This window comes from Pseudophryne corroboree, chromosome 1 (genome assembly GCF_028390025.1).
Source record: "Pseudophryne corroboree isolate aPseCor3 chromosome 1, aPseCor3.hap2, whole genome shotgun sequence".
Lineage (NCBI taxonomy): Eukaryota > Metazoa > Chordata > Amphibia > Anura > Myobatrachidae > Pseudophryne > Pseudophryne corroboree.
Window position 1 is genome coordinate 714,676,569 of NC_086444.1, and position 23,855 is coordinate 714,700,423.

The 23,855-nt window shown below is 43.8% G+C and overlaps 1 protein-coding gene across 1 annotated transcript in view; it reads right to left on the bottom strand.

Annotated features, from left to right (window-relative positions):
• POLR2B (RNA polymerase II subunit B) overlaps positions 1-23,855 on the bottom strand; it is a 406,055-nt gene that overhangs the window by 189,849 nt on the left and 192,351 nt on the right. Inside the window, exons 11-13 of the mRNA XM_063915211.1 lie at positions 11,161-11,304; positions 10,714-10,853; positions 3,802-3,913 (exon numbers count right to left, since the gene is read on the bottom strand). Of these exons, the coding sequence (XP_063771281.1) occupies positions 3,802-3,913; positions 10,714-10,853; positions 11,161-11,304 (396 nt within the window). The remainder of the gene's footprint in view (positions 1-3,801; positions 3,914-10,713; positions 10,854-11,160; positions 11,305-23,855) is intronic.

Below are 23,855 nucleotides of genomic sequence, written 5' to 3' on the forward strand. Positions count from 1 at the left end.
ACCATAGTTTGTATCACCAACGCCTTTTCCTGCGGAAGAAACACCTTCTGCACTTCTGTGTCCAGGATCATTCCCAGAAAGGACAACCTCTGGGTTGGTTCCAAATGTGACTTTGGAAGGTTCAGAATCCAACCATGACTCTTGAGAAGGCGTGTTGTGAGAACAATGGACTGCAGCAGCTTCTCCTTGGACGATGCCTTTATCAGCTGAAACGCTGTATTCCACCTGTACCCTTTTAGGGACCTGGAATTTTTTTTTTTTTTTTTCCAGGGTTTTCCCATGTTTTCTCAAATATAGCATTTAATTCCCTTGAAGCAGGGAAGGTTAGTAAGGGAGGCTTTTTTATTTTCAGCGAAAAAGGCCTCCTCAACCTGCTCAGGTGTGGTATCATTAATATTAAACACATCCCTGATATCCTCCATCTTCAATTGCACCCCTGCAAGAGATGCGGACCTCCGCAACACATCCCCATCACAGTCTGTGGTGTCAGAATCGGTATCAGTGTATAGCGGAGTGTCCTGAGGTACCAGAAACCGGCCATACTGCCATAGCGTTCTGTAATACCTGGGTTGTAGATTCATTACTTGCAACCCTGTCAGAAATCTGATAAATCCAAGATTTGATAGAGGAAAACCACTCAGGCTCCCTTGCTGGTATCTGTGCTAAACCAGTGGTATCCGGATTACATGGAATGGGATCATCCTGGGAAGACAAATCCTCTGCAGCATATGACACAGTGTCCCTGGACATAGCTAAAGGAGACCACCAAACACTCTACACACACAGGTGAGGGCAGACAGAGTTTCCCCACCAAGAATGGCAAGAGAGACACAGAGATTGGAGCCAACCCACACACAGCGCTTTTACCAAAGGGAGACCCCTTGTCAACGCTGACTGTGCACCTTAATAGGAGACACAGTCGTATTGCAGCCTCCCTCCCCCTCTACAACCCCCTGGCACCGTTTACTAACAGCTGGAGTTGCTGTGGAGGGACCCGATTCTCCTTCTCAGTGCTGTGTAGGCAGGAAAATGGTGCTGAAACGCTGCTGGGTCCACTCTGAGAAGCTCCGCCCCCTTAATGGCGCTGTCTTCCCGCTCTACATGGATTATGCTGGCCTGAGGAATTAGTGCTGGCTGAGATCTGCGGACCCCGACAGGCTTCTGGACCAGTGTAGGGTGTCGCGCTGGCTCAGGGCGCCCCTCACAGCGCCGCACCATGTACCGCTGAGCCATCCCCGGAGCGCAGTTAATACTGCGCTCCCACCCTGTGCTGCCATCTTCACACCAACCTCCTGGTTGCTAGGGGGGTCGGTGTCTCTCGCCACCGATTCTTCAGCTCTGCAAGGGGGTGGCGGCATGCTGCTGGGGCGAGCGCTCCCCTGTGGTGGAGAATGATCAGACCCCTCTGGAGCTCAGTGTCCAGTCAGCGGAGACGGTGGCTCAGACCCCGCAGGGCGGACACTGCTCTTCCCCCTCAGTCCCTCGCTGCAGGGAGGCTGTTGCAGCAGCTTCCCTGTAAAATAATAAACTAAATAAAAACATTTACCAGGACAACTCAGGAGAGCTCCCCTAGCTGTGACCGGCTCCTCCGGGCACATTTTCTAAACTGAGTCTGGTAGAAGGGGCATAGAAGGAGGAGCCAGCCCACACTCTCAAACTCTTAAAGTGACAATCGCTCCCGGTGGACCCGTCTATACCCTATGGTACTAATGTGGACCCCAGAATCCTCTAGGACGTAAGAGAAATAGTCTGTCTTATTATTATATTATTTTACATTAACCCAGCCATTCAAATTTTTACCAAGATTAGTGGCTAGGTAGTAAACAGAGTACCAGACCCATTACATTGTTATAGTGTAAGGAAAGGTAGGCTCTGACAATACCGTTATTTGTGGACAGGTCCTAGAACCCCAATAATATCCAGGCACATATAGAGAAGATATACAACTTCACAGTTAGGGGCATGGTGGGAAACAAACTCATGGCCTCAGTGCTTTGAGGTAGTAATGCTAACCATTACACCATCCGTACTATTCTGGATTGGGGTGTCTCTGGCCACAGAGGCATAAAACTGATCTGTGGAACCTCCCGGCTGCTCCGCAACTGGTGTCCCGGAGCATGGGGTACCTGGGTCCCTGCTACCGTTAGGAAGTTTGGAGCCACATTAGGAACATGTAAAGTAAACTACTAAACCTGCTTTCCCTTTAGGAGATTTGCTGGTTTACAGACCATGGAATAAACAATGCCACAACCAAGCCCACTCTGATTGACTACTGCTGCTCTGGGATTCGATCCCTCGACTCTGTGTACTGTGGTCCAGAGCTCTACTGACTGAGCTATAGCAGCTCCTTTTAGAAACATAATGTCTGTAAACAGGTAAACAACTGCTGTTTATGTTAGAATAGCACATGTTCCCCACATGTGTAATAAACAGGGTGAGATAAATAACTTTATTACAGTGAAACTACTGATACATATGCAGACAAGAAATAAAATTGGTTGATGCAGATTTCTGATCTCACCCAAAACACTTGTATTGCCTGATACCCGCCTGTATAATAACAGGGTGAGTCAGGTTTCTGTCAGATATTCTCCTCAGTCCCAGTCAGACCGTTAATAGAGAGGGAGTGGTAGTAAAAATGCCGGCCGATGGTCGAGCCCGCCCCAACAGACAGAGATGGAGGAACAGCAAAGACTGACAACGAGGGAAGAGCATGGCAGGAAGCATCTACGCTCAAAAATCCCCTTCAGGAGAACGGCCTGTCGCACCCGTAAAACCCCTTCAGTCAAAGTACGGACGCGGCCACCACTCCCCTCCCACTGTGGTCCCGCTGCCTGTGATCATGAAACGGCAACGGCGGGATCCGAAGCGGTGAGCTGCAACCAATGTCCTGTCAGCGGCGTGATCCTGGCCACTCTCAGTACCCTGCTGCAAGCCACTGCAATCACCTGCTAAATGGGTGAGGGAGATTGTAATAAATGGGACTCTGTCCAACACTGCCAGGGCAAATTGCCTGTCCTACCTGATATAGTGCCTCTTTGGTGCTGTGTCCGGTAACAGAAAGCCCCAGAGACCTCTGGCATGGTGCCTTGCTAGAGGCTGGGTGAGTGAGAAATAAGGCGCACAGACGCCTTCTAATAACTAAGCCCCACTCACAATATGCTTTTCGCCTGTATACAGGGACTAAGCATAAAATCAAAACAAATAAGAAACAAAAACCTAATTAAAATCTAAGAGCAAAAGAAACTGTACCTGTCCTCCAAGGCACAAAAATAAAAAAAGAGGAGTACTTCCTGTGAACTGTACCTGTCCTCCAAGGCACAAAACTAAAACTGAGGAGTACTTCCTGGGAGGGGTTAGAGGGGGAGGAGTTAGTTATTTTTATAGTTTGTGCCAAACCTCCATACTCACACACACTGTCCCCAATTGTAAGTGCGCCACGTCCCCCAGATGGATGATAGAGAAAAAGTTGACAGAGAAAAGTCCCAGCCAATTGGCTCCTAACTACCATGTCACAGGCTGGGTTTGAAAAATAACAGTTATGAGCTGATTGGCTGGTACTTAATCTCCATCCACTTTATCTCTGCCCATGCTTAGTAAATAGCCCCCCAAGTTCTAGTTTTGTGCATTTAAATGGCATGAAGTGAGGTGTATGTGGAGAATAACAGATTAGTAATAGTAAATACATTAGTGTGCCAAACCATACAATTTTAACTGTTATTTTATAGTCATTAACAGTAAATGTAAAAAATGGTGCATTAATAGGATACATATTTTCTTTGATGTTAAATAGGAGAGTACCTCAGAGACAATGATGTCCATCTGACGGCGAAGTTTCCGAAGTGTATTCATCAACTGTTCTGGATCCTTATGAATACCAACCCAGCATCCATTGACAAAAATTTTTGTGGCACTAGACATTTTAAAAATCAAAAAGAGAATGATTATTAAATATACCTACAAAGAAACACACAATCACTATGTTCTTAAAGAACAATCTGCACGATACATCTATATGCCTGATCACAGGTTTCAATGCAACCAAGCTCAGAAGGTGAAAGTTGACTGTAGTCCTCTAAAGCAGCTCTTTCAGGAGCTTCCTGTAATATGGTGCTGATACCAGGGAATACAATGCAAGAGCATATACAGGTGCTCCAGAAATTATCTTTAAAGCTTGTGTTTGGTTTTCAAGCTCAGTGGTTTATGAAAAAAGACACAGGATATTTGGCAGTGCACTGTTAAACACGCCTGAGTGTTGGCTTACAATACATTATGTGCCATCCATTAGGTCACCTTTTTAGGAAACAAGGCTAGTATTTTCCATGTTATGTCAATCTATGATACACGTAGAGGACTCAATTACTCCCCTCCCCAGCCCCCATAATTTCTTAATTATTTTCCTTCTTCATTTACTATGTGCATAATACTTTCCCGCATCTCTTGTCCAGTGTGCAGCGCGGAGCTGTTCTGGCCCTGCGGCAAGATCAAACATTTGCCTCGTCAGCCAGTTTGCTTTCCTTTATTGCTGTTTAACTAGCTTCCTTGGCACTGTAATAATGTATACAAAAATAGGATTTTAATTACCTACCGGTAAATCCTTTTCTCGTAGTCCTTAGAGGTTGCTGGGGTTCCATTTAGTACCATGGGGTAAAGACGGGTCCCTTGGGAGCCATGGGCACTTTAAGAGTTTAATAGTGTGGGCTGGCTCCGCCCTCTATATCCCTCCTACAAGACTCAATCTAGAAACTTTGCCCGAGGAGACGGACATCCTTTGAGAGAAGGAAATACACAGATAGATAGTGGTGAGATTCACACTGGCTCACACATAACAAAAGGAAAACCAAGCTAACCAACGTGAAACGATTCAGCAACGGCTGAACAACAGTACTTAACCAAGTAACAATGCAGGAAAACGAAGCACTGGGCGGGTGCCCAGCATCCTCAACGGACTACGAGAAAAGGATTTACCGGTAGGTAATTAAAATCCTATTTTCTCTTACGTCCGAGAGGATGCTGGGTTTCCATTTAGTACCATGGGGATGTATCAAAGCTCCCAGAACGGGAGGGAGAGTGCGGAGGCTCCTGCAGAACAGATACCAAACTGAAAGTCCTCAGAGGCCAAGGTATCGAACTTGTAGAACTTAGCAAACGTGTCCGACCCTGACCAAGTAGCTGCCCGGCAAAGCTGCAAAGCAGAGACAAACCGGGCAGCTGCCCAGGAAGAACCCACTTTACGGGTACAGTGGGCCTTAACAGAATTTGGACATGGCAAGCCTGCCGTAGAATAAGCATGCTTGGATAGTGAACCTAATCCAGCGTGAAATCGTCTGCTTACAAGCAGGACACCCAACCTTGTTGGGAGCATAGAGGACAAACAAAGCGTGCGACTTCCTGTGACGAAAAGTCCTCTTCACATAAATCTTCAAAGCCCTCACAACATCCAAAAACTCTGATGTGATTTAGGAGTAAGTAGCCACTGGCACCACAATAGGATGGTTGATAAGAAAAGCCGACACAACCTTAGGAAGAATTGCTGACGCGTTCTGAGCTCAGCCCTATCTTCATGGTAAATCATGTAGGAAAATGCCCCCAATTCTGACACACGCCTAGCAGATGCCAATGCCAACAGTGTGACAGCCTTCCAAGTAAGAAACTTGACCTCAACCTCCTGTAGAGTTTTGAACCAATCCGATAGCAGGAACTGCAGCACCACATTAAGATCCCACGGTGCCGTAGGAGGCACAAAAGGTGGTTGGATGTGCAGAACCCCTTCCAAGAAAGTCTGAACCTCAGGGAGGGAAGACAATTGTTTCTGGAAGAAAATGGGCCGAAATCTGGACTTTTATGGAGCCCAAGCATAGGCCCACATCCACACCTGCTTGCAGAAAGAGGAGAAACCGTCCCAGTTGAACCTCCACCGTAGGAAACTTCTTGGATTCACACCAAGACACATACTTTTTCCAAATCCGATGGTAATGTTTAGATGTTACTCCCTTCCTAGCCTTTATCAGGGTAGGAATGATCTTTCTCGGAATGCCCTTCCGAGTTAAAAATCAGGCGTTCAACCTCCATGTCGTCAAAGGTAACCGCGGTAAGTCTTCAAAAGTGAACAGCCTCTGATGCAGAAGGTCCTCGCGAAGAGGAAGAGGGCTTGGATCCTCCAGCCGTAACTCCAGAAAATCCGCGTACCAAGCCCTTCTTGGCCAGTCCGGAGTAATGAGGATCGCCTGAACGCTTGTTCTTTTTATTAGTTTGAGAATCCTTGGGATGAGCGGAAGTAGAGGGAACACATACACGGACTGGAACACCCACAAAGTTACCAGGGTGTCCACCGCCACTGCCTGTGGGTCTCTCGACCTGGAACAGTACCTCCGAAGCTTCTTGTTGAGGTGGGAGGCCATCATGTCTATTTGAGGTACACCCCAACGACTTGTTACCTCCTCGAACACCTCCGGGTGGAGTCCCCATTCTCCTGGATGGAGATCGTGTCTGCTGAGGAGTCCACTTCCCAGTTGTCCACTCCCGAAATGAAGATCGCTGACCGCGCCACTGCGTGCTTTTCTGCTGAGAGGAGGATTCTGGTTGCCTCTGACATTGCGGCTCTGCTCTTCGTTCCGCCCTGTCGGTTTATGTAGGATACCGTCGTTACATTGTCCGACTGAACCTGAATAGCCTGATCTTGTAGAAGACGTGCCACTTGTAGAAGGCCCTTAGTTCCAGAATGTTTATAGGAAGGATGGATTCCAGACTTGACCACTTTCCTTGGAAGTTTTTTCCTTGGGTGACTGCTCCCCAACCTCTGAGACTTGCATCCGTGGTTAGAAGGATCCAATTCTGAATGCGGAACCTTCGGCCCCCGAGAAGGTGAGAAGTTTGCAGCCACCAGAGGAGAGAAATTCTGGCTTTCAGCGACAGGCGAATCCGCTGGTGCATGTGAAGATGAGATCCCGACCATCTGTCTAGGAGATCCAGTTGGAAGGACCGTGCATGAAATCTTCCGTACTGTAGAGCCTCATAGGAGGCCACCATCTTCCCCAGAAGGTGAATGCACTGATGAACAGATACCCGGGCAGGCTTGAGGACATCCCAGACAATTGACTGGATCACCAACGCTTTCTCCACCGGGAGAAACACCCTCTGTACTTCCGTGTCAAGGATCATCCCCAGGAAGGACAGTATCCTTGTTGGTTCTAAATGTGACTTTGGAAGGTTCAAGATCCACCCGTGATCCTGGAGTAGTTGAGAGAGCAATGCTCTGTAAAAGCATTTTCCAGGGAGAAGTTATCAGAAGATCGTCCAGATATGGAATAATGTTCACTCCCTGCTTGCGGAGGAGTAGCATTATCCCTGCCATGACCTTGGTGAACACCCTCGGTGCTGTGGAGGCACCAAATGGCAGCGTTTGGAACTGATAGTGACAGTCTAGCAGCGCAAATCTCAGATAAGCCTGGGGAGGCGGCCAGATCGGAACGTGAAGGTACACAACCTAGATATCCAGGGATACCAGGAATTCACCCTCCTCCAAGACCTGAAATCACCGCTCTCAGATACTCCATCTTGAATTTGAATTCCCTCAAGTAGTGGTTCAATGACTTAAGGTTTAGTATCGGCCTTACCAAACCGCCTGGCTTCGGTATCACAAACAGGTTTGAGTAATAACCCTTGTTTGTTAGGTGAGGTGGAACTGGAACAATGACATTTGTTTGTACCAATCTTCGAATGGCTTCCTGTAGGATAGCACTTTCTGTCAGCGAAGCTGGTAAGCCTGATTTGAAGCATCTGTGAGGTGGGAGTTCTGGAGACTCCAGTCCGTACCCCTGGGCAACAATGTTTCGTACCCAGGGGTCTAGGCATGATGATGCTAAGACGTGACTGAAATCCCTTAGCCTTGCTCCCACCTGCCCGATCCCCAGGATGGGAGGTCCACCGGCCTGGGAACCTGTTGATGCAGGTTTTCAAGATTTCCCCTAACCACCGCTAAAGAAGTGGAAGGGGGTTTGGACTTAACTTTTGCGGTCCGAAAGGACTGCATCGTAGACGTAGGATAACATTTACTAGCCGGTGGCGCTGCTGAGGGAAGGAAAGTTGACTTACCCGCAGTTGCCGTGGAAATCCACGTGTCCCCAAACAAGGCCTGACTTGTGAAGGGTAGGTTCTGCACACTCCTATTGGATTCTGCATCCACAGACCATTGGCGCAGCAGAGTCGTCTGCATGCCGAGACAGCCATGGAAGAAGCCCTTGCATTAAGGTGGCCAAGGTCCTTCATGGCCTCCACCATGAAACCTGCAGAATCCTGTATGTGACGTAAAAACAAGTCAATGTCACTCCTATCCATAGTATCTAAATCCTCTAGTAATGTGCCTGACCACTTTACTATGGCGTTAGAAATCCATGCACAAGCAATCGTGGGCCTTAAAGCTACATCTTTAGCTGTGAATAGTGATTTGAGCGTAGTCTCAATCTTACGGTCAAGCTGGCTCTTTCAAACCGGTTAAACCAGGGACAGGTAAAACCACCTTTTTTAGACAACCTAGATACAGAAGAGTCTACTATAGGCGGGTTTTCGCAGTTTTTCCTGTCCTCTTCAGGGAAGGGCAATGAAAACCCTTTTTGGGATCTGAAATTTTTTCTCTGGGTTTTTCCATGATTTTTCCAAACAAGGCGTTTAACTCCTTAGAAACAGGGAAGGTAAAGGAGGATTTCTTATGGTCTGTAAAGTAAGCCTCCTCTAGCTGCTTAGGTACTTTTTCAATAATGTGTAAAATGTCCTTAATGGCCTCAATCATGAGTCGCCCCCCCCCCCCCCCCCAACCTTAACAAGGGATGCATCTCCCCCCTGGATCAGAGTCTGTATCCGTGTCAGTTAGCATTATCTGGACAAGAGAACGCTTTTTTAGGGTATGTAATAGGGGCCTTAGATGAAGTAGTGGGAGCAGAGTACTGCAAAACCGTTACAGATTGTTGTAAAGCCTGCGTTACATTCTCATTATGGGATATCCTAGATGAAATCTGGGATATCATTCCCCTTATGGAATCCACCCATGGGGGTTCAGACTCAGAAGGCTGGGAAGGTACATGGCAGTCCGGAATACATGGAATAAACTCATCAGAAGAAGATACACACGCTGCAGCACAAGATACAGAGTCCCTAAACATGTTAATGTGAGATATACAGCCACACACACACAGGAAAATGGCACACAGTTTTCCCCAGAGTACCTTCAGAAAGTCACAGAGTATAAGAAGCCAGCCACATAGCGCCCCAGTAGGCAGTTAATATACTTAACTGCCCGCGCTTACTGAGTAACCTTAATAGGATAAACAGTTCCAAATATACACTGTCCCGTCTATAACACCCTGGTACCGCAGAGGATAACTGGAGTTATGTGGAGGGCAGTGCTCCCTGTCAGCGTTCTGTTGCTGTGATCTGCAGGGAGAAAATGGCGCTGGTGAGTGCCTTATCCGCTGAGAATCCCCGCCCCTTCCCGCACTTATTGTATTGTACTGGCCTGAGGTAATTTGCAGCTAACAGTTGGATAAGTCCCTGGTAGCCTTCTGTGACCAGTGTAGGGTGATTGCGCTGGCTCAGGATGCCCCTCACAGCGCCTTACACAATGTGCCTCTGAGCCCTCCGGAGCGCAGCCTGTCAGAGCTGCGCTCACACCCTTGTGCCGCCATTCCCGCCGGCAACTCGTTTTCCGGGCCGCCGGCATTATACTCACCACTCTTTTTTCTTCTGGCCCTGTTACGGGGTGGCGGCCATGCTGCGGGAGTGAGCGGTCGCCTCGTGGGCTTGCGATCACCACCCTCAGGAGCTCAGTGTCCTGTCAGCGGAGATAGAGAACCATTAACTTCTAGAGTTGGTTCCTACTCTCCCCCCTAAGTCCCACAGGGCAGGGAGGCTGTTGCCAGCAGCCTTCCTGTACCTAATGCTCTTAGAAAAACAATAAAACTAGAAAAACTCCTAGGAGCTCCCCTAGCTGTGACCGGCTCCTCCGGGCACATTTTCTAAACTGAGTCTGGTAGGAGGGGCATAGAGGGAGGAGCCAGCCCACACTACTAAACTCTTTAAGTGCCCATGGCTCCCAAGGGACCCGTTTATACCCCATGGTACATGAAACCCCAGCATCCTCTAGGACGTAAGAGAAATATTTGTTATTCTTTGCTCTGCACTTCACTATCACTGCATTTGTTGTTCAATGTACATTTTTGTTTTTAAATTGCCAATTGTTTTATTCAAGAACTTCAAAAGAATTAATAATTTTGCACACTATTGTGATTTGAAAATAAAAGATAAGGCATACATCTAGGCGCTGTTTCCCAACCTGACCAGAACCGCCGATCATCAGCCATCGCTGATCCTTCATGTTAAAAATCCCAGAATTCACAATCCCAACCATTTTCCATCAAGAGGAATGTGATTGCACTGGCCGGGCAAGCGCAGGAAGGGACCTGCGCGTGTGTACTGGCACCGCCAATGGGGAAATTGCAGTCACATCGCTTAGCTATGCAACTTGAATAACCCCTACGATTGGGGAAATCAAGATTTTTAAGCCTGTCGAATATTGCAAATTCACAAACCATTCGTCTGAGGATCTGGAAATTGCGTCAAACATATGGGAGTCTTTAGTCTTTGTTTTCTTTAAAAGCAGGATGACACTTCTGTTTCTAGAGGAAAATAATTGGGGGGAAACAAGCAGATAACACATACTCTGCAATGGCTGCTGGGGATATTTCTTCAAGATTTTCCATACTCCATTCTTCCAAGAACTCCAATATTGGAGAAGGCTGAGAGCCAACTGAGATATAGGCCATCAGAGCCAGATTTTTCACAAGCCCTACTGCATGACCCTGTAAATATACAAACAGTACAAGTATAAGTATCAAAGAATGCATATTTAAGCATATGAACAACCCAACCATCCCACGAGCTGACTGCTGCTTTCTCTGACACCTTTGTCAAAAATGCTAAACCTGATGGCACTGGCTGGCAGCATAGGTAATTCCAAAAACAAAACATTCCCCTGCTGTTACAAAAGGATGGGGATTAAGGAGAGGAGAATAGCAGCCAACTTTCCACTGTCCCCAATTAGGACAACAGAAAATAGGTATTTTTATGAAGCACAGAATCAATATTTTTAAACACAAAATGTATTACCTCGGGAGTTTCAGCAGGACACACCATTCCCCACAGAGTGTTATGCAGCTGTCTGGGTTTGGCAAGTTTACCATCTCTGCCAATAGGGGAATTCAGCCTCCTTAGATGTGAAAGGGTCGATGCAAATGTTAGCCGATTCAACACCTACAAAACAAGGTAAGCAAAAAAAGGAAGTTCAGACTGCAACATGTTAGTTATACTACTGTATTCTGACGCAAGGGCTAAAACCAATAACATAAAAATGATTGTTCAGCAAATTTATCAACAACCGTCCTAAATAAAATATCTAAGGTGAAAAAAAAAAAAAAACACATTACCACGATATCCATTACACACACACAGACGTACATAATATAGGGGAATAGCCATTATTGTTCATTAAACAAGTAGTTTATACAAATATATAGATAAATGCAGTGAAAAACATACTGGTAGAGTAATTGGTTCCTGACAATTAACCCTAGTGTGTATGTATGCGTACATGTAGCAGGGAATATAATAAAAATAACAACAGCACCAACTGTGACCAAGCAGCTTTCGGGCAAAACGATATTGTCAGTACCCGTGGTGTGGGGTACGCGTGGTGTGCACACAGTGGGACCCCCTAAACGCAATCCTTATCCAGCTCCTCAACTCTCCAAGAACATTCTGATCTAATTTCACAGCTTTCATCTGCTGCTGTGATCAGATACTTACATAATAATACGGACAGCAGTAGCTGGCTTTTACAACCAGCCTATGTTTGCCTCCCAATACTCTCATTTCTTTTTCTTCCACTAGGGGTCACTGGAGTACTCTTGGGATATAGACGGTGCATTAGCAGGGCAGGCACATTTAAATATTTAAATGTGTAACCTCCTCTTCCCTCCTCCATACTCCCAAGAACCTCAGTGTTTTTTTATGTGCCTCAGGGAAGCACATCATGGGCTCAAGGCTCCATTTTGATTTAACTTTTTACAGTTTAATTTTTATTTTTATTTTACAAGCAATCCCTTCCCCACTTACTAAGAAGTGTGGATCCGGAATTGTACTGCCTCCAGCCGCTGCTGACACGTGGGCGTTTGCAGGAGAAGCACGGCCATGTCAGCCAGGCAGCATACGATCCCTTCCCCACTTGCAGAGAAGTGAGGGTCCGGAATTGAGCGCCCATCTCCTCCAGCCGGGCATGCTATGGCCGCTGGTGTGGAGGAGTTTTCAGAGGAGTAATTTTTTCTTTTCTACAGGCGCTTACAGCACTGCTGCCGCTAGGAGAAGCAGCAAGGATTACAGGTTGCATACGGTAGCTTCCACAGCTACAGCAAGGTCAGTGCGCTCCCGGCACCCAATACCACACGGAGCGGCACACAGCAGGTGCAGGGAGTATGGTCTATGGGTCATTCCGCCGCTGGCCGCCCAATACTCTCCCCGCTGGCCCCCCGATACTCTCCCCGAAGGTCGCCCACGGAAATGCAGGCCGGACGCCATTATACAGACAGCGGTCGCGCACTGATCAAAGTCCGCACCTGCTGCCAACTACTTAGCCCAGCCGTGGACAGACAGGCTGCCGCCGCTGGGCTTCTGCTTCCATTCCCCGCTGCTCTCTCCGGCCCCCTGCTAGCTATGATCAGCGGGAGAGGAGGGAGCACTACCGCTGCAGAGGGGGAGATCGTGGGAGACGGGGGGGGGGGGGGGGGGGAAGGATTATAGCCGCAGCACAACGAGAGTATCTCATTATTATACATGCAGAGAAAGTTTATTACATATATATTGAATGTATATGTTGTATTATGTAATATATGCATGGGGATTTATTACATATGTATATATGCATGGGGATTTATTACATATGTATATATATTGCATGTAGATGTGGCAATATGGCATATATACATAGGAGGAATATTACATATGTATATATTCAGTATATATGTTGTAATATGTAATGTATACATAGGAGTATTATTACAGTTATACAGGATCTGTTGTGACTAACATTACTGTAATTTGATAATGGGGTCTTTCTTCTGCTTAAGATATGGTGAAAGCACATGGCTGGACACCATTTTAACTCAACTTCCTGCTTCTTTGTCCAGGAAGTTGCTACGGTCCTACAACACTTCCCCACTAGAAGAGCAGGGGTAGTGTTAGAAATTCGGTCACAGATTAGTGTGTTTCAGCTGCAATACTCTTCTGGTTTATGCACACTTTAGTTAAGGTCGGTACAAGTGTTATCTAAGAGAATCCACGTGCACAGTGGGAATACCAGTCTGCATACGGACATCTACCCTGATGCTATTTGGGCGGCTACATCTAACTGTATATTGACAAAGTCCAAGTATTGCACTAACAGTAGCCATCAGGGGTCACATGCTAACATCGGCTATGTCACATAGTGAAGTTATTCATAGCCCAGACAGTCGTAACCTCATCAGTCCAGCGCAAGGTTCTGCATTTTAATGACACTAAGGAACCTTTTTCAAATGCTGTTTTTATTAGATAGAACACAGCGACCACCTGTGCAGGTCTGTGTGTTTCATTGTTCTAATTCTATTATTAAGCCATTCTCTATACCAGAGTCTATGACAGCTTTTCTTGGTGTCAAAACTTTTCAGGTCCCACCTGCAACTACTCTTAATGACCCGTCAGAGTGGACATTCAAACTATGCTAAAGGCAATGTATATGCTATAGTTGGGGAGTGGGTTAACAACGTTATAGATAACGTAGTTGGTAGCCAGATCTGGCCTCAGAACAGTTTCTATTGCTTGTTACTCATATTGGTAGATCGGCTGAGGATTTACGCATGACTGCTATAGATGTCAGCCAGGTTAATTCTTTGAGTTCTGCGTCAATCTTTGTGGTTGACAGACACTTTGCCTACACGGGCAGTTTCAGTATAAACGTTGCCTTACACGGCAATATGTAATTTACTCCAAAATTAGGAAAATTAATTTCTCACGCTCCGCCGTGAAAGTCTGTTTACGCCCATTGCCACACCAGTTACAAGGAAAAAACTACACCAGGGTTCAAATCTTTTAAACCTCAGTCCTTTCGAGGTTGTCCTACGGCTGTCCTACAACTCACTACACGACTACACGTGGTCGAGGACGTGGTTTTCAATAAACCACTAATTGTCGTTCGGACACAAAGGTTGCTGACAAGCCAATGGCATGGCGAGTTTTTAATGGTCTCGTTTCTTCTTTTGTGCGAGCAAATCTTCTTATGTTTCATTTGACGTTATTACGGAAATCCACAGATCTGTGGATACACAATTTAGTGTTCAAAACATTACAACATAGAGTTCCATTGTCTACCACCTTTGCGGTGGTTTGTCAAGGCAACATCCAAAATAAGCCTGGCTGTGTCAGACGACACAAAGGGCAGTTCTGTAGACCGCTACTCAGTCTCTCGTAGATTCAAGGTTATTACAATGTTTTTGTAGTACCACAGCCAGACGGCTCGGTCATAATCCATATTGAACCTAAAGTGGCTCAAGCAGTACGTGACTTACTACATATTTAAGATGGAATTCATGCGGTCAGTGATTGTAGGCTTACAACCACAGAAATCGTATTCTCACAGAAGCTCAAGGATGCGTACTTACGCATTCAAATTTTGGCCACCACATCAGGCATACTTAAACGATTGCAGTACAACAAAACCATTATTACTTTCAAGCACTACTGTTTGGTCTCTCACAGCGCCTCGGGTAGTCACAAGGGTGATGTCTGTGATAATAGTTATTCTCCGATCCCGGGTAGTGATAATGGTTCTGTGATTAGATTACCTTCTCATCAAAGCTCCGGCTCAACAAATGTTCCTTCAAAATACATTACTAACGTACAATGTGCTAGTTCAGCACGACTGCAGTGACAACTTTTACAAATCAAGCCGGGTTTCGGGTCAAGGAATTAAATACCGAAGAAACAAAAAGCACAAAGTATTAGTTCTCTAGTACAGTTTGTGCTCTATCCACAGGAAGTGTTGTTGCACTTGTGCATGCCACTGTTAAGAAACATAGGGGCGTCTTTAGAAGCACTCTACTTCGCAAGTGGCATTCACGATCGCTTCAAATTAATCTTCTCGCACAGTGGTCAGACCTTTGTCTACAGATTCGTTAGATAGTGCGCTTATATCAAAGGGCCAGAGTATCACTTTTCTCGTGGCACCCCATAATCTCAACGCGGGGAGATTGGTCAGAGTCTGGATTTACCTAATTCAGTTGACGGACGCAAGTCTCAGAGGTTGGGGGATAGTAGTTCTACATAGTCTTTCACACCTGGAAAGATTACGGACAATAAATGTCCTAGAAATCAAGTCAATGTACAATACACGGTGACAGGAAGTTCACATGCTCTAGTCACAGGTGATTCAGGTCCAGTCAGCACCGCGGCGGCAGTCGTATAAATCACCAAAGTAGGGACTTGATGTCGCATGGCTATGCGAGAAGTGTTTGCATCCTAATTTGTGCAGAGCTTCATCAGGTGATATTGTCGGCAGTTTTCATTCCAGAAGTCGACTACTCACATACAGTTATCTCAACCTTCAGGATTTTCATCCACAGGGATGGGCGTAAATTTAGAGGTGTTATAGATGTTAGTCCAGAGGTGCAGTTACCCACAACTGGATCAAATGGCTTCTCGCCAACATAATCAAACACCCAATATGTGTTCACATCAAGTAATCGAAAGACAGTGGCAGTGGATGATCTCACAATAGCGTGGCAATACACCCTCGGGTATCTGTTCCACCTTTTACGCCGATTCTTTGGTGGTGGAAGCGGATCAAACGACAGTCCACACCAGTCATGCTAGTGATACCTTATGGGCCTTACAAAGTGTGGTTTCGGATTGCCGCGGTTTACTCTCAGCCCATCTGTGGTGGCTGCCGCTACGGCCAGACCTAATACAACAGGGTCCGTTCCTTTAACCTGATTTAGCGCGGCAGAGTTTGACAGGGTGGCGGTTGAAACAGTCTCTCTCTTAAGACAAGAGGGAATTCCAAAATTGGTGATACTAACCATGTTACGCCCTAGAAAGCCAGTTACAGCAGCTCATTGTCAGTATTTGGCAAGTTTATATAGGCTGGTGTGAAGTTCAGAAGTGGCTAACTTCCTTCAGGTTTTCTCGTTTTTTGCTGTTACAGACTAGGTTAGATGGAGGTCTACATTTACCTACACTAAGGGGCAGGTCTCTGCCTTGTCAATTTCCTTTCAAAGGCGTTTGGTCCTTTTGCCAACAGTTTACTCTTTTCTGCAAGGTATCGTCCCTCCATTTATACAGACTACAGCACCATGAAACTTCAATCTGTTGTTAGATTTCGTACAGTTCTAATTTTGAATCCTTATAACACGGGGAAGTTGAATTTCAACCTTAGGAAACAGTGTTTCTCCTAGCCGTAGCTTCGGCAAGGCGTGTTTTACAATTGGGTGCCTTGTTTTGCAAGCCACCGCATTTAAGATTTCATGATCCTAGAGCGGAATTTCTGCAAATTCCGTTTTTCCTACCTGAGTTAGTATCTTCCTTTCACATCAGTTAACCAATCGTAGTTCAGGTATTTTCTGAACGTACAGGAACTCCAACTACTTTGGATGTGGTACGCGCACTACGCGTTTATGTAAGCCGAACAACAACAGTTCGTAAAACGGATGCATTGTTGTTTCTCTATGAGGAAGGCAAGTTGCGTTGGACGTTTCCAAGCAGACCTTGGCCAGATGGAGTAAGCGGACCATATGTCAGGCTTATCTTTATGCTAGGCTACAACAGCCTACATCAGTTTCAGTTTATTCTCAGGTTCTGTGGGAACTTCATGGGCAGCATGTCGTGGAAATTCTACGATGCCGTACGGCTACATGGTCATCAGTGCACACGTTGATACATTGGCGGCATCAGCTTCTAGCTTTGGGCGTCTACTGTTACAGGTGACAACCAGCTCTCCCGCCCAAGGGGGAAACTTTGGTACGTCCCAAGAGTACTCCAGTAATCCCTAGTGAATGAAAAAGAAAATAGGATTTTGGTACTTACCAGGAAAATCCTTTTCTTTGAATCCATAGGGGGCACTGGACGCCCACCCAGAGCAGTTTTTCACTAGCTTGTGGTAAGTTCAGGAAACCTTATGGTAACACGTTCTCACCATGTCATTCTGATGTTATAGAGATTGTTATCTATTATTGTGTCAACTTTCTAGTCCATTATGTTAGGTGTCAACTTTATTGTTGTCCGTTATTTTATAATGTTATATGTAATTCTCCATTGTTCACCTCTCTGTCGCTCCTATTCGGCTCAGTAAAAAACACTGAGGTTCTTGGGAGTATGGAGGAGGGAAGAGGAGGTTACACATTTAAATATTTAAATGTGCCTTCCCTGCTAATGCACCGTCCATATCCCAAGAGTACTCCAGTGCCCCCTATGGATCCAAAGAAAAGGATTTACCTGGTAAGTACCAAAATCCTATTATCTCCTACACTGCAATGATTACAGTGTAAGAGGAGACACAGCAGATATTGTACACATTTATGACTGGGTCTTTTCATACCTTATCTATCTGATCTGTCACACAGACTTCAAAGGGGGAAGGGATGCACTCACTATGAGACCGATACTTAACAGCAGTATTTCACCTTTTTAAGTGAGTCTTTTCCTACTACTGCCATTACACTATCTGGATAACTCTGAGGCTTAGCACAAAATGGCAACATATGTTTGTATTTAATTACTATAGTAGCATAGTGCATGCAGTGGCAGACTGGCCCACAGGGACATCATACAAGTCCTTGTTTCCTACCCACGTCAGCTGGCCGGCTGGCGCCTGTGAATTAAGCTGCAGCCGCCATCCCCGAAGTCTCACTGTTTAGTGTCTGGCTGTCTCGTCCGGAGCAGTCACTGATGGATGCAGCAGGCAGAGAGATGCCCAGCCCGTCCATAATGTCAATCAAGGAAGCTCCACCCCCCACAGGACAAAAAGACAAGATGCTGGTAATGCAAGTTACTTTTAAACAGCTTTGGATGTAGGTTTGTTGTTGCTGGTGAATTAATGGGTGCTTGGGAATAGGTGCTTGGGGAAAATATATATATATATATATATCTAACACAAATACTCTCCAACTGCGTTAATTCTAAATGAATGTACACAAATTAAGAGTAGGCTGCCAATAACTTCTAAGTTCCCTGTTAGGAGGAACTAAATATAAGCAATAGAAGTAGTGGCGCCAATGGGGTCGTATCAACACCCAGCTTTAAAACAAACCCCTACAGAGTTTTACAGGTGAATTTGATGGTAAACCTAAAATAACATGTTCTTTCATAAAAATTTATTTATAAAAGCATAAACTCAGAACCAGTGTCCATGATTGTACAGAATTGATACGTTTAAATTTGTCCAACAATTCAAGCAGTACACTTGTAGTGATGAGAAAAGATGTAGATTTATCACTACAGTCTCCTCCTCCTCCTTATTGTAGATTCGGAGGCAACATAAAAAATTAGATAACCCAACACATTTCGTCTTGTTCAAAGACTTCATCAGGGGTAAATCTCATCTATTTGATAAATATTGTCAGCGCAAAAATAAAACGACCAAACAATCATTCATGGGTGTTTGTACAAAGATCCAATACTTCACTGGAACTTAATGAAGTGGCATGAACCAGGCCTCGTGAGTCAACAACTTGAACCTGATAATCAGATACTCGGGTATGGAAGGAATTCGTATAGGTATAGAACCTGACCAGTTCAAACACATAAGGAACCCTCCAGTGCTGCAGTAATGAAAGCCCAGTCTCTGTGTTATCACGCAGTTTCTGTACTAACACAGAAACTGGGCTTTCATACAAAGTCATAGTACAGATTCAGTTTCATGCACAAAGTAGTATACAGGTTGAGTATCCCTTATCCAAAATTCTAAATCACACATTTTTTGTTCCCCTACTGAGATAATGACACGTATATATGTATATTATATTATATATCTATATAATATATCTATATATACACACAATATATATGTCATTATCTCAGTAGGGGACCCAAAAATGTGGGATTTTTAATTTTGGATAAGGGATACTCAACCTGTATTAAAAATGTGTTTGGTATACCTGGGCGGTTACAAGGTGTTGGCTAATCACATGAAGATGTAACATAATATGGGTATGTTATGACATGACATAGGCATTAGGCATGTTGCTTATAGTCGTTGAGCACAGAGATGATGAATTGTTCACACAGGAAGACATACTCAGACAGATGATCTTCATGTAGCATAGGGCTGACACAAGTTTCAGTTAATTAATTGTATTGAAAAAGTGCTGCAATACAGCAATGACGCAGTAACATACATCAACAATGAGCTGGTGAAAGTTTCAATTGTGCGACAGATGGTGGGGTCTAAACATGCAGAAAGCATGACTGCAGCGTCTGTAGACACTGACAGGGGGTGTCTCAGTCCTTACATATTCGGACGTACACCAGGGAAAGGCACTGTAGCGGCATTAGCATAACATCACAGTTACAACTACAGCAAAAGATGCAAGGATAGCAGCAACCGTGTCCAACTCAGAATAAGGCCCCTTGACAAGGGAGTACCCCAGACCCTAACAACTCACACGCCTTCAACAGACCTCACCTTCATTAGGGCTGCTTCCAAAAATTTCCCGGGCTGGTTTTCCATCCCAATCCGCCCCTGGGTGCAAATGCTACAGATCAGGTAGGACTGTCATTCAAAACTGGATTTGTTGTGGGGGAAATAGCGCACTGAGCTACCTTTCTAATGGTATATTATATATATGAACCGGAATGTAAAAATATTATTTTAGATTCAATGATACCCATTAACTATAAGGGAAATGCAATTCTAACTCATCAAATTGACAAAAACCCGGCGGTGCTCCCTTGAGTTGTAAAGAACAAATTGGCTAATAGAGAGGAAAGACAACTCCTTTTTATGGGGCACTCCTATTAGTAGTCTAAAACGTAACTTTTATTGAAATTGGACTCACATTGACATACAACATAAAACATTTAATCAATGGGGTAATTTATGGTATAGCTGGCTAGGCCTCTCAACCTATCTCCATGTGACGTCCTTCTCACCATATATATATATATATATATATAGATATAACTGTCCTAATTAAATCAAAATATCCACAATGTTTATGTTATACTGCTATGAAGGATAGTTTAATACTCCCTTAGTATAATTATAAATTTGAAAACAAATATCACGGTGCACCCATTAGGAGTACATACTGTGGCCAACATTTTAGTCAATTGATAGTATATGTCAAAAATGCAGATAAACTTAATTGGACATTTATGAAAAAACAATTAAACATTTGGGAGAGGGAGAATAGGAGAAAGGAAAAAAGGTCAGAAGGAAGATGGGGAGAGATAGGTGACTAGATGCCTGGTTTCTGCTTTTGGAGATCTGCTATAAAAGCATCGAATCCCCAATGAGAGAACCAACTGGAGCATATGCACCACTCCCAAGACCTGTATCTGCTGTTAACTTAGTCTGCCCAATTAAGGGCAAAGTTAATGAGAGTGCAGGAGAGAGGTCCCTAGCCAGTATGTAATACCTATACTACTGACTGATTATAGGCCCTTTATTAGTATAAATCACAACATTTATTTAAAATATCACCTTGTTGTGTAAATTCATCATAAATTGTGTGGCATATATAAAAAATACTCAAAGGAAAATGAAGCAAAATTGCTTATGTACTTGTATTTAACGCAGCTATTGAATGAAATAATTTCTATGAAATACAGATTTCATATGCAAAAACAACCAGGATGTCTACTGTCCTCAATCATGTCCATTGACATCAAATTAAGAATGAGAGAGTCCTTTTAGGTGTTTGTGCAATATGAAAATAGTGTGCTTCTGCTGTCGTTAACTCAATAAATGAGTTAAACCGATGAGAGAGCACCGAAATAATAAGAAGGAAAGGGGAAAATAATTAATTAATAACAGTATATTCCTATATATTCCTGCAAATACCATTGTCTATGAAATAGCCCAATGTCTAAACAAATTCACCCTCACACTCAATTTACGTTTCAAAATAGTTAAACAGGGGTAAATATTCCCAATAAGATGCGGGTTAATCAGTTAGAAACACAATTCATTATGCGATATATTTGATACAAGCATAGTGATAATGTCATAGTCGCTTCTCATATATAAATCAATTCTTTTGCATTATATTTGCACTAATAACAGAATTGCATCATGTTTGCAAACGGCATCATGTATATGGACGTCACCTAATTAGCACATATATAATAGGAAATTATACCCCCTTATTTGTCTAGTTGATTTTGTAATTTTCATTTATACAGTTGGGAATAAAAAAAAAACAAACAAAAAAAAAAAACCTAGATTAATGTGCCAATTGCTGCTATAGATATTAAATAAAGAAAAAGATAAAGATTGTTACTTATCTGCTGTATATTCTCCTCATTAATTCGTTGCTGCTGACAGTGTGCGGCTCGTCATAGATCATAAAGTCCGTATTATCGGGCAGTATATAAAACTGCTGTTGGTAGCGTGCGGCTCACCTTTAACTGGATCAGTCTTTGTCGGGTGACCGTATAAAACAAACACTAATCCCAGCGCGCAGCTCACCGCAGTTTATAATACCGTATAAGCGGCTCACCTCAGGAAATCTTTAACTCGATAAGTCTTTGTCAGGCGATAGTGTATAGCAATCACTGATCCCGGCGCGCGGCTCACCGCGGCTTGTAATAACGTATATGCGGCTCACCTCAGGATATCTTTAAGTTGTTAGGTCTTTATCGGGTGACACTGTATAGCAAACACTAGTCCCGGCGTGCGTCTCACTGCAGCTTGTGATAGCATATATGCAGCTCACCTCAAGATATCAAGTCCCAATCAGGTATTTAACATATGGAACCGCTACGAGCGGCGTGTGGCTCACCGTTAATGCCGGGTCAGTATGGGGAGACAGCAGAGGCAGTCGGGTGACGTCCACGTGCGCCGTTACACCGACGTGCACGTTTCACCTGGGCGGCTTCGTCAGGGGTTGTAAAGCTCTACCTGCTGGTCATCATATTTACCTGATTAGGTATGGCTCAATCAGCCAATCACGGCAGACATATAGTCTGCTGCAATAAGAATTGGCCAGGCTGCATTCTGGGATACGTAGTTTTAACTCCTGTCCGTATCTTGTAGTTCATATAAATTAAGGTGTATTATTTAGCCCGAACAGCCAAATGGAGCACCGATTAGAATGTAAAGAGGTTTGTAGTGTGACAAAATTAAAAATGAATAATAAAAATAATAATAAACAAATTAATATATATATATATATATATATATATATATATATATATATATATATAAAAACACATACAGAAAAGAATAGAAAAATAATAAAAATAAAATTAATAATGATAATAATGATTATAATAATACCAAACCTAGTAGCACACAAAAAATTATTATGCATAATTTAACTAATTAATTGCATATATATATGTACGTGTGTATGCCCATATTAATTAAGTATATTGAATTAAATGAAAAGAACAAATCTACAATATTTAAATGGGATTTAAAGCAATCAATAATTCATGATTTCATTAGATAATTAGCTGAATCTATAGATATATCAATATCTATAGGAGCCCCATTTGGTATGTAAACTGCATAGAGAATTGCACATTTAAATTAACACATTAATATCGTCCATAGGTGCCATAAAATGCACCCACGGGTGGCATCAACGCATGTAGGCTACATCAAAATTGAACGTTTTAGTTAATACACTGATATCTTTCATAAGTGTAATACAATACTGAATCAGCCTACCAAACAATTGTCTGTATAATCTAAAACTATTAATTAATTGATAGACAGAGGAGATATATGTACAATGCACAGAAACAATATATGCAGGGAAAAAATAAAAATAAAATATATATATATATATATATACATACACACACACACACACACACATATAAACATGTATACACATACACCCATACATATATAAGGGCCATGATTATCATCATGAGGAGACAGGCAAGGAGAGAGAGGGGGAGGGAAAAAAAGGGGGGGGGAAATGGGGGGAGGGAAAAAGGAATGGGAAAAGATGGAATGTAGGAGGCAAATGAATAGAAATTCAAAGAAAAATTTTATTTTTATTTTTATTATTTTTCTATTCTTTTCTGTATGTGTTTATATATATATTTATATTAATTTGTTTATTATTATTTTTATTATTCATTTTTAATTTTGTCACACTACAAACCTCTTTACATTCTAATCGGTGCTCCATTTGGCTGTTCGGGCTAAATAATACACCTTAATTTATATGAACTACAAGATACGGACAGGAGTTAAAACTACGTATCCCAGAATGCAGCCTGGCCAATTCTTATTGCAGCAGACTATATGTCTGCCGTGATTGGCTGATTGAGCCATACCTAATCAGGTAAATATGATGACCAGCAGGTAGAGCTTTACAACCCCTGACGAAGCCGCCCAGGTGAAACGTGCACGTCGGTGTAACGGCGCACGTGGACGTCACCCGACTGCCTCTGCTGTCTCCCCATACTGACCCGGCATTAACGGTGAGCCACACGCCGCTCGTAGCGGTTCCATATGTTAAATACCTGATTGGGACTTGATATCTTGAGGTGAGCTGCATATATGCTATCACAAGCTGCAGTGAGACGCACGCCGGGACTAG